Below are 12,183 nucleotides of genomic sequence, written 5' to 3'. Positions count from 1 at the left end.
GCGATTTTTCATTGAGTTTGACCTGCCAATGCCGATTTTAGCTGATTCCGATTTAATTTTTTCTAACCACTTTACAGCACACACAAATATTTATTTTCTATCTTTTCTTTATTAGAACATTTTATATAGAACATTTTTTGAACTGATAATCGATCGCTATAAAATAGAACTATATAAATTACTCCTGGTGTGGGAAATCCACACATCTAAAGTGCAATGTTATGGAAGAACCATAATGCGATCTTGACAACTGTAAGTTGTATAACTTATGTTGTCCGTTCATTGTTAGTTGGTGATTTCGTTGTTTGTGTTCTTCACCTGCTAGCTAGGTTATATGTGCACAGACATTATAATTGCATTTAGTGTCTGTTAAGAGGCACAAAGGCACTCTTTAGATTATGCCCCCAAAACTGCTGTTTTAGCTAACTGGGAGCTATGGGCATTAGCTGCAGCAACTCCAGTTTGCTAGGACCGATTCTGTTTTTGTTTTTTCGCGCTATTGACCGTACTCTTTAAATTTATAGCGATCAAGATTAACGTAAAAATAGCACGGAGTTCTCCTTTAACAGCTTGACAAGTTTCAACATTACACTTCCAAACTTATTGTCACAAAATGATTCTCGTACATACACGTGTTAAACTCTTAAAAATGTCAGACATTTTAGATGAGCACAGAGCAACCTTCCCCCTTCAGCAGATGAATGTGAAAACAGTCTTCTAGTGTCAGACTCCTACATCATTTTGCACAATGACCGTCAAATCTCAAAGTAAAGTGAGGATTTAAAAAAAAATTATTTTGGACTAAAGGGGAATTTAACAATTAATGAAGCCATTAATTACAACTTATAAATCCATTATGAGAGTTTTATGAAAGTAGAACTATTTTTGTTTTTCTCAAATTATGTTAATGATTTCATTAAAAAATGTCTGTATTTCTGTCATTTAGGTTAAGGTCAGTCACATGAGCCTCGCTCGATGCAGCTCCAGTCTCATTCCCTGATCGTTCTGGCCTCCTGCAGCGAAACATTCAGATCCCCTGTCACCCCATGACATCATAGCAGTGAGGTATCAGCTGACTGACACACACTTCACATGACCCTTATATCTGCTGAGGACCTGACTGTTGTTGGAACCAGCAGATATAGAATTAATAAAAAGAAAGACCTAAAACAAATATCACCTAGATCAGTTGTATTACAGATTTCAGCTATACGTATGTACCAAATCAAACAATAGTAACATCCAAAATATCCAAAGTATCCAGTTAAGCAGTTTCCTAGTGGAGAGTCTATTTAAAGTTCTGAAACTTTATGCCTCTGTTGGAGATGGCTGCTGTTAGAACGTTACGTCTACTACGTGATCAGAAGTGGTGCTCTATATTTATCAAATCATGGGGCTCACCAGAGGACACGCAACATAGTGCTGCTGAGACGGCAGACTTCCTAGACCTTCATCTCCTGTAGACCAGGGTCAAAGCTGAAGCAGGACAGGTAAGAAAAAAAGTACATAGGCAGACAGACGTACAGAGAAAATACTTGCTAGTTGCTATACTTCTAGATATTTAAATTCTATTTAACAAATTCTATTTTCAGTTTATTGGCTAGTTTTCTGTTGCTGCCCTAAATATATTTCTATTATCAGATTAGATTAGATCATATTGCTAGAAATATAATAACTTGTTGTTGTATTATTTAACTATATAAATAATATAAAATCTGCATGCTTGTTTTTTCTTAATTGCAGAAATACATGTAGATGTATTAGTCTGTTGAATTTAGTTATCTTGTGGCATCTTAGGTTGTTGGTATTCATGCTTACAATATGTTTCTTTAGCGTTTATTCTGAAAAGAGCTTTAAATTTATGAAGCTAAAATTACCTGAAAGAGATGCAAATATTTTTACCAGTGATTACTTTTGAAATATTGCTCTTTTGATTGATATTCCAGGTTATATTGCATCCTCTAAGTCAAAATGGAAGACTTTGAATTCAGTGTGGAGATCTGTGACCGTGACTGGGAGTGCTTCTTTGCGGAGTGTGAGGAGTGTAACCTGCTTCCTCCTTCATTAGCAGTTGTGGATGATTCGGGGATGAGTGACATTGATGATACAAGGTCCATTCGCGCTAAGAGGGTTAAGAAAGCCGACCTAACAGCAGGCTTTTCAGAGGCTGACCGCCCCATCGATGGCCCCCCAGACTGTGAGGGCTCTCCTGTGGAGTGTTACTGCAGCAAACACGTCGTAGGTGGAATGGAGAGCGTGCTCTCGGGCAGTGAGGAGGATATACACCTGCAGTCTGTCAATATATTCTTTGAAACGCTGAAAGATCTTACAGAGGCGGAGAGGCTTACTGAGCCAAGCCAAGTGAGAAATGGAAAAAACAGAGAGGTAATACTGGAGGAGGAGCCGTGTAGTGATGGGCAACAAGCCAGCAGCAGTTCTTTGCCAAAGAACATCCCCAAATTAAACTTTCTGCCTGCCAGCGGTGAAACAGCAGTTGGCAAAGAGACCGCGGAGCCTGTCGACACCATCAGCAACATAAACACAATGAAAAAAAACCTGCCTGGTTCCAACATTTCCCCTGAACCTGCAGCCAGTAACTTAGTGCTCAAGACTAATACATTAGCTTACCCTGAAACAAGGTTTTTTATCAGAGAGGAAGCCTGCACAGAAACCAGAGTAAATGAAACAACACCGTTCAGTCAGTCTCAAGACTCACTGGAGGGGTTTGTTGGCTCAGAAACAACACCTCACACTGGCAAAGTGATGAAGGTGGAAATGTGCACACCTCTGGATTATGTTAAGCAGTGTAAAAATGTTAGCACAGATTCACTGTGTAATCCAGAAATGGTGACGCATGTTAAAATAAAGGAAGATCAAAACCCTGATCTATTACAATCAGACTCAACCTGCACAAACAAAACAGTGAGCCAAGAATCATCTCCAACTGCCTGTATCAAAAGAAAGAGAAGGAAGAAGAGACGACTCAGTTTTGAGCCAGCTGAGAGTGTGCATGAGAGGCAGGTTTTAGTCAAGCAGAGTGACTCCGAGGAAGAACAATATGCATGGAGAGGAGGAACTGGTCTGTGTTTTTTTGAGGATATTAATGTATCCTATTTAAACGAACAACAACAAAAATGTATGTCCTCTTTAACTACATATTCAGCGACCAGCAATCTCCCAGTGAAGATATCTGCTAAGGAGATCAAAGTAAATTATCTTTCTCACTACAGTCCTCCAAGTGAGAGTCAATACAAATATTTACCAGAGAGCATAGTCAGAAAGGGAAGGTGTAAAGCAACAGGCTCGGCTGAAAATAATGCAACTAATGATGGGTCAGTAACCCCGCTGAGTCGCACTGATAACAGCGCAATGTCGGCGCCAAACAATAGTGATATTGTGGCAACAAATTTACAGCCATGCAGCAAATTACATGTAGAAGAATCCACTGGGTTGCCAGTTTCAATTACTGATGCTGTAATTGATCAATCAGACCTGGCCACAGAAATGGCAAACTGCGGAAGAAAGGACACTCATTCAGGGAGTCTCCAATCATCAAGTCTTAATCATTCTATCATTTGTTGCAAAAATGATCAAAATCCAGAATCTTTTACAGCAGAGGTCAAATCAATAAGTATTTTACCAAGTGCAGATTCAAATGATCCCGCAATGGAAGTCAGCCAAAATGACAAACTATCCCCTGCTAAGTCGGTCCTGGCTGTAGAGGCTGGAAATTGTGGCAGAGACAACCACACACCGTGTCAAAGAGAGGCTGAGCCCCAACAACAGCTGGAAATTGACTGTCAAGACAGGGACCAATATAGGTCTCCACTGGAAAAGACTAATTTTCCTCTGTCTGCAAGCAGTTCTGATACTCAACCCAAGCAATTCAAAACTAGAGCCTGTCCATTCATGGAGGAGATTTCCAGTCAAGTGGGCTGTGCTAAATTAACATTACATACCAGCAATGCATTGCCTGATAAACACTGTCTGGTTAAAAGTCCTTCCAGTTTAGATATAAATATTACAGCAGAGCAAATAGAACATCCTCTGGTGCTTCACACATTATCCAAGTTTGATGTTTTGTCAAAGAAAAACACAACAGATGAGAGAACTGAATTAGCAGCGTCACAAACAATGGCTTTTCAAAGTGGGAATCCCTTTCTATCTGGTGAAATTAATCTAACGGGCAAAAGTCAGAGAGAAACCAAATCGCCCATGTCTGAGGACTTACTCTCAAGTGCTTCATATATTACATCCGTATCATCCTGCTGCACTCTGGACACAGAATCTGCCTCGTCACTCTCAGACATGTCAGGAAGTTCTTGTTTATCTGTCAATCAAAATGACCCTATAAGTCAAGCAGAAGAAACGTCACTAATACTGGCAAAACATGAGGAAAGAGATGGCACATCTGAATCCAAAAGCCAGCCTGTGTCAAATGACACAACAGATTCAAAATGTGATTTAGTGGTCAAAGCAGAAGATGTCATTACAGCATATAAAGAAGAATGTGAACCTGAAAAGGCACCAGTTTCAAAATATTCAGTCTTCGCTATGTCTTCTTTTTGGAATGAGATGGAGAAGCTGACAATAAATGATATTCTGGGTTTACGAATGATCAGCAAAGCTGCTCCATCCAACCTTCTCCCACCTTTACAGGAAAGTGAGGAGACCAACATGTTTTCTATGACGGATTCAGGTGTTTTTACTCAACTGGATGAGTCCAAGTCTGAACAAACCAATGAAGACATGTCCAGCGATCCTAATTATGTAGAATCAAGTTCAGATTCCGTTATGTCAGTTGATTCTTCCTATTCAAGAGGTGCTATGTGGAGCAGTTTAGGTGCTGATATTTACCCTGAGAATATGATGTCAACATCTGTTAGGGATATTTCTCAACCGGTCCTCCCTGGAGGTGCTCAAACGTGCCTCAGAAAGATTTCAAAAAATGTGAGTGTGCACAATTTACATGCCCTGGAATCTTTCAGATACACTAGGAAAGGTCAAACTTTAGAAACCTTAGACCAAGGACAAATACAAAAAGTAGAGTATTTTACTGATGGACACATGCCTGAGCATGACAAAGACGTGGACTCTTTAGCTTCATTTTCAACAGACCATTACAGAATCTCTCTCACAGATATGTTTCGGTATCTCTTTGGTGGAAAGCAATCAATTCCCAGCCAGTCAGCAAGAGATAACATAACCACCTGCTACACTGATGGAAATTCTGTCCCTGAAACTTATGATCATTTTTTCTCAGAGTTTGATACAGAAAGCTTCTTCTACCCTCTCATCAAAGCAGACGATCAGACCAAAGACAAGCAGGTTCCTATCTTTTCCTACTCTCGCTCAGCTAATAGAAATCTACAGTTCCCTGAGGCTTATGATCACTTCTTTGCATCCTCTTCTTCTGATGATTCTTCTGTTGAATCTGATGAAGAAGATAGCTGCAGTCCTGTGAGGGTGGTGACCAGGTTCAGCCGTACATCAAGCGCATCTCAGAGTTCTACAGACATATATGAGAATTTCTTCACAGATGGCGACCTCAGACTATTTTGGAAAACCACACTCTCCTTCAGAAATATTAGTTTGACTGGATCTACAGTCCAGAAGCAGACTCTAAAGAACCCTCTGTTTCATGGACCTGTGAGGCAAAGTGGCAGATCCCTTGTAAGGACAGTTCATCCTATAAATGCTCTGGGAAATCAAGAAGTGATGTTTCCTGATCCACTTTTGTACCACCTGGAGGACAGGATCTACAAACAAATAGCACAGCGGCCTTTCAGATACGAGGACTTAGAGACGACTGTTTCAAATCCAAGTAAGTCCAATTTCCAACATGGCATCATGACTTTGCGTAAACCTACACGCCACTTTCCTAAAGCCTAATGGTGTTTTATCTGAACGCATTTTGAGCTTTCCACGTGTATGTCTACGATGTATACAGAGAACAACGTCACACGTGTGTAAAGCAAAACAATTAAAAAAGGTTGGGTTTAGGAAAAGAACATTGGGAAAGGCTTTAGTAACACAAAAAAACGAATGCTTAGGAAAACAAGAAACAGTTGGGTATAGGAAAGAAACACAAAGGCCTAAAATGCCCCAAAAAATAATCTTTTAAAAACTGGTTGATAGACGCCACACGCGGGACGCGATCCCGGCTCTCCTGGGTGAAAGTCCTGTGCTTTTGTGTTTCTAGAAAGAGCTGCATGAAATCTGATAAATTGTTTGATATTACTTGAGTCGGTTGGGACTGAAGACCAAACTTTCAGCATTGTAGGCAGCAGAAGAATGTGTGTAATAATAAAGACAATATCTCTGGTTCTGCTATATTCTTATAGTGCAATGCTTTTTCATTGTCTTCATGAGCAGTTAAGAAACAAAATGCTGGTTGTAAGTAAGTAAGTAAGTAAAGTTTATTTCTAGAGCACATTTAAACACAGCTTAAGCTGACCAAAGTGCTGCACAAAGAAGTACCAAGAGCTGTATTAAAAACATTGAAATGTAAAAATAAAAAGTAGAAAAAACACACATACAAAAAAGCATCCCAACGGTAACAAGCAGCAATTTAGAAATACAGAATTATAGACCTAACAGAATGAGCAATTAGTGTGTTTAACAGGCCAGAGAGTAAAAATGTGTCTTTAGCCTAGATTTAAAAACAGAAATTGAGGGAGCACATCTGATATCTAAAGGCAGCTGGTTCCACAATCGTGGAGCAGCAACTGCAAAGGCTCTGTCACCTTGTAGTTTGAGTTGTGATGGGGGACATAGAGGAGAGATTTGTCCTCAGATCTAAAGGTGCTGACACACCAAGGAGATAATCGGCCGTTGGACAGTCTGGCGAGGTCAGTGACTCGAATCTGTTCGGTGTGTCCCGCGCCGTCGTCAGTCTGGGGGGCTGTCGCCGTTCATTTTGGCCGACCGGACATGTTCATTCGGCGGCAGGGCAGTCGGGACTCACCCGGAAATGGCGAACGGAATGAGGTGACTAGAGTCTCTCAAAATCTGACAAAAATCTTTTAAACTGACCTTTATTGAACCGAAATGAAGACAGATTCAGCAACTGCATGGCCTATTTCTCGCTTAAAATGTTTTCAGAAACATGTTTCAGTGAACTATTTTAGTACAATATGAGATCGTATTCTGAGCGGCCGCCATGACAGTCTGGCTTTGAATTTTTTCTGGAGAAAACAAACCCATGTGACGCGTTCGTCCAATCAGCTGCCGGTTTTCATTTCAACAATACAATACAGATTAGCGCTGCCTGCTGTTCTAGAGATGTATTACGTCTCGTCTCGTCTCGTCTCGTCTTTTTGGTGTGTTCTGTGGCACTTTTTGGACCAACACAGGGAGACTGATCATTTCGACTGGCTTTTCTGTCAACGGTCGGCCGTCGGCTATATGTGTAAGCAGCTTTAGAGACCTTGAGTGCCTTTGAATAATATCTGTGATATAAGATGGTGCCTGACCACTGAGAGCCTTGAAGGCAATCAAAGGGTCTTAAACTGGATTCTAAAGTCAATGGGTCGATGTGCGAATAGAGGCTCGCACTGGAGGTGATGTGCTCAATTTTTTTAGTACCAGTCAACATCCTTGCAGCTGCATTTTGGACCATCTGTAGGCGACTTAATGAAGACTGGGGAAGGCTGAAATAAAGGGAATTGCAATAGTCCAGGCTGAATTGGATTGAGTTTTGAAGTGGTTCTTAACTGATAGTAACTATTTTTAACAACAGAGCTGATTTGTTGTTCGAGACAGAGTACGGAGTTAAATATGATGCCAAGATTTTTTGCATGTAACTTTACATATGGGGTGAGGTGACCTAGCATACTGGTGAGTTTTGGACTTAGAGGGGCCGAAGATAATTATTTTAGTTCAGCTGAAGTTGTTTGCCATCTCACCTTTTAATGTCTTCGAGACAATTTAGGAGTGGCTGTAGGGAGTCTCTAGATTTCAGCGGCAGATACAGCTGTGAGTCGTCCGTGTAGAAATGGCAGGAGATGTTTTATTTTCTAATAATGTTTCCCAGGGGGAGTATGTACATGCAGAAAAGAAACTGGACCCAGGATGGAGCCTTGAGGGACACCATAGGTGACAGGGGCAGTGGATGAGGAAAACTGACCTAATGCTACTGAGAATGTCCTGAAACTGAGATATGACTTAAACCAATTTAAAGCTATACCTGTAATACCAACCTACAGTTCAAGACGTGTCAAAAGGATGTCATGGTCCACAGTGTCAAAGGCTGCACTTAGATCTAGTAAATTGAGGATGGCATTTCCTCAGAGTCAGCAGAGAGTAACAAATTATTTGTTACTTTTAACAGAGCTGTTTCCGTGCTGTGCCAGGCTTTGAACCTGGATTTAAATCGGTCAAGGATCTCATTGGTATCTAAAAAAGGTTGTAGTTGTAACAGGACAATTCTTTCCAATAATTTTTTTAATGAATGGCAGTTTTGAGATGTGCCGGAAGTTGTTTAAACATTTGACATCAAGGTTATGATTCTTTAAGAGTGGCTGAACAGTTTAATGTTTAAAACATGCAGGGACAATGGCAGTGGCTAAACAGGAATTTATGATATGGTCAATTATATGAAATGTATCCTTTATAATATGTGAGGGCACAACATCATGGGGGGACGTAGTAGATTCCATATGCATAACTATGTCCCCCAACCCAAACAGTGAAACCGGTTCAAATTGATAAAAGGTGGACAGGCCCCCCCGAGCCATTTGGCTGGATGTCAGGGGGAAGAGGACAGAACTGAATGAAGAAGCAGTCTACTGGACACAGTTCACAAAAAATGGCTGATTTACCATCACCAGACCAAGTCTCTGTTAAATTGTGCATTCATCCATTCTTTGTACCCACTATTCCTTATGAAGCCTTTCCCAGTATGCACTGGGCAAGATAAGGCAGACACAAAGGTGCTGACCCCCAGGGTCTGATTTTACAAAGATAGTCAGACTTCAGAGCTATTTTAAATTCATAATTTTCACAAATCTTAAACAACACGTTGCAGAGATTAAGATGTATTGGAATCATGTGAATGATGTTTTATGCAGTTATAAGTGAAGGAATATCCGATGTTTAAATGTTTTTAAACCGTGTAAGCAAACCACAAACTATTTTGATTCAGTAATCAACAGGTGATGTGGATTTTTACCATGGAAACTTAGTTCTTAGTTCAGTTCAACTTTTTAGGCTACATTTACATTGCTATGTGCTAAGTGGAGTTTTGAGCCAAAAGTGATTTCCGTGCACACAAGTGTTTTTAGCTCCAGTAGAAGAACTAATCTCCGTTTAAACTAACACGCCCAAACCGCGTATCTAATCAACATTCTCGTATACTGGCTATACATGGTATACATGCACGTGCCGGGGTAAACAAGAGGCAGCATGTACACTCCGCCGTTGCTGGTAGTTGACATGGTAACGTTAGTGGCTTAGTCTCAGAGAACGAGACGTCATGAACCAATCAGGCGGCGAAACGTTGGCATCAGTGTCTGTGTTTCCAATGGTCTCCATTTGCGAATTTGAGACTGCAACACAACCCCCCAGATTCCAAACCAAAACAGGGTCAGAAGTGTTTTCAAATTTCTCTGGTTTAGGGGCTCTGAAACACCAGTGAGTGCGAGGTGTAAACGTAGCAAAAGATATTTGTTTTTAAACCAAAACGTAGCAATGTAAATGTAGCCTTCAAATTAGCGATTGTTAAACACCTCTGAATTTAATTTAGATTATTCTAAGAACAAAGTAAATACTGGTTTAAGTATAGACCAGTCTAACAGAACAGTATCTTTGTGAAACCAGGGAGGCTGCCGGTCTATCACACAGATAGCCCTCGCTCTAATTATATAATGCATATACCTTTTTTTTAATCAAACCTGTACATATTTCACTGCTCGATTTAAAAATATTTTTTTTAATAAAATTATAAAATAATTATTTTTTATTTTATAATAAAGAATTTCAAACTTATAATTTCATTTTTATTTTATAAGATTGAATGTTTTTTTTAAATAACACATTCAACCTCTTTGAATGTGTTATTCAACCTCTTTTCGTTAAGCTCTTTGTGTTTTCCTCGCACGTAGACAGTTGTAATGTACAATATGTTATCCACTCAGTCAGCTGTTACAGTTCAGGCATTACCTCAGCTGTCAGAGGACACTGACTGGACTGAAGGCACGTAGGCTAGTGGTGAAAACCAAGAGGAGTGGCTGTACGTGATAACTTGACTTCACTCAATGAGTGTCCTCTCTAAGCTCTCAGTAGAGCGCTCTAGTTTGTTTGGCTGTGAAAGAAAATGAAAATACCTCAACTTAAGGAGTCTTTATGTACTGTATATGTAAATCCCTCTTCTTATACTTCCACTGAGCTGTAAGTTAATAACTTGCATGCTACTGACAGAGCACCTAATGTTCAGCAATTGCCCGTGAGGATTATCTTTAAGGCCACTCAAGTCATAATTTAACATGTCAGTAGCATCAAGCAGCCTTATATATTAGTACAACAGTAATCTGTGAAGATACTGGGATTTGACCGTGTCACCGTGACAGAACAGGAAGTCTAAACATGTTATTTGGGGCTTGTGCTCAGCTGTTGGTGTGTTGGTGCCAAATATAATACCCCTGATCTCTCACTGGACTCATCTGTGGATGGTTATTGTCATTATATGTGACACACTTAATGATTCAAGATGTTTTCTGTAATACTCTGTCACTTTCTTTGAAGGGTTGGATGCCTCCCTCCTGCCTCTCAGACAGTCAGACATGTGTCTGGTTTGTATTGCATTTGCTTCGTGGGTGCTGAAGACTGCAAACCCACAAGTTGGAGATACCTGGAAGGCTGGTATGTGTGTTAATATGTAGCATTAATGTACTTTAATATGAAAACAACTGCAAATGTTGCTTTTTAAAGACTGACAGACTGACAGAATTTTATATCAAAATCAGTTAATTTCAGCTTTTTAAAGACTGTAAAGACTGACTGTTAATGTTATTCTGTGGCTGTAAAATTACGTCCAGTAAATATTGAGATAATATCAACACAGCACTAAAATAAAATCAACCTCAAGAAAAAGTGAACTTTATAGGAATAGAAAAATTCAATGTTGTGTCTTGCGAGTAACGAGTTTTTAATTTGTATTCTCATGCAGTTCTGCTGGCGAATGTAAGTGCTCTGTCAGCCATCCGATACCTGCGTAAATACGTCAAGATGGAGGCAGCAGCCAGTGAGAAGAAATTGAATTACACCGACCCATCTGATTCTTCAGACCTCAGTCCTTTAAGGAATTTGTCAAATATTTGACGTGCTGTTGCATATCTGCATTACGTACGTGCATTCTCTTCATTGAATGGACATGGAAAAGGTTTAATTTTAATAGCAGTTGCTTTGCTTCTTGCCAGTTAATTTGGCTGACATTTTGACCTCAACATCTGAAAGCATTCATATGAAATGACCAAAGGCAAGACCAGACATGTATTTGTTAGAAAGAAAGCTTTAGACATTTGTAAATAAGGTTTCAGTATGTGTGCATTTAAGGGAGATTGTGTTTAGGATGGTTTATTTCCATTCATTTAGCAGATGCTTTTATCCAAAACTACGGTTTCCCAAAATGGCAGTTTAACAAAACACGATTACAAAAGTATAATTCATTTGGTAAACTGTATTCTATGCCAGTATCAGTTTTACAATTTTTGAAGTGCATTTTATGTTCATGATAGATGATTTAATAGATGACTGTACAGTATTTTGTCATATGGGTTGCTCTGTGAGATGTCTTTCAATTTAATTACAGTAAACAGCATCTCTGAGATGTGTGCTGTCTCTTGCTTTCCCAAAAAGTACTTAGACCTGAAGATGAAACTTTTCAAACGCCAGAGGGTGACGTAAGCTCATGTAAGAACCTAGAACTGCGGTTTTCAAATGATTTACCACACATGATTTTCAGTATAGACCCAACAATTAGTTCAAGGTATTAATTAACATAATAAATATTAACAATGTGCTTATTAAACACTATTGCTGAGTATTCACAGGATATATTGTCCTCTTTAAGAATCATTCTTATTTTTCTCCAACAGATGGCAAAGTTGAGCTATAAAATATAAAGAAGCCTGTAGTTGATCACAACCCATTAAGCGGTTACAGTATTCTCACAGAACATAGTTA

The 12,183-nt window shown here is 39.6% G+C and overlaps 1 protein-coding gene across 1 annotated transcript; it reads left to right on the top strand.

Moving 5' to 3' along the window:
• The first annotated feature begins 1,102 nt into the window (after nt 1–1,102).
• Nucleotides 1,103–12,060, top strand: perm1 (PPARGC1 and ESRR induced regulator, muscle 1). Its single transcript, XM_039801937.1, has 4 exons — nt 1,103–1,490; nt 1,947–5,824; nt 10,744–10,860; nt 11,168–12,060. Exons 2-4 carry the CDS (start codon nt 1,972–1,974, stop codon nt 11,317–11,319), a joined length of 4,122 nt encoding a protein of 1,373 aa, XP_039657871.1. The 5' UTR covers nt 1,103–1,490; nt 1,947–1,971; the 3' UTR covers nt 11,320–12,060.
• The last annotated feature ends 123 nt before the right edge of the window (nt 12,061–12,183 follow it).

The sequence above is a fragment of the Perca fluviatilis genome, chromosome 5, assembly GCF_010015445.1.
Source record: "Perca fluviatilis chromosome 5, GENO_Pfluv_1.0, whole genome shotgun sequence".
Classification (NCBI taxonomy): Eukaryota; Metazoa; Chordata; class Actinopteri; order Perciformes; family Percidae; genus Perca; species Perca fluviatilis.
This window is presented reverse-complemented; position numbering and strand designations above follow the sequence as displayed.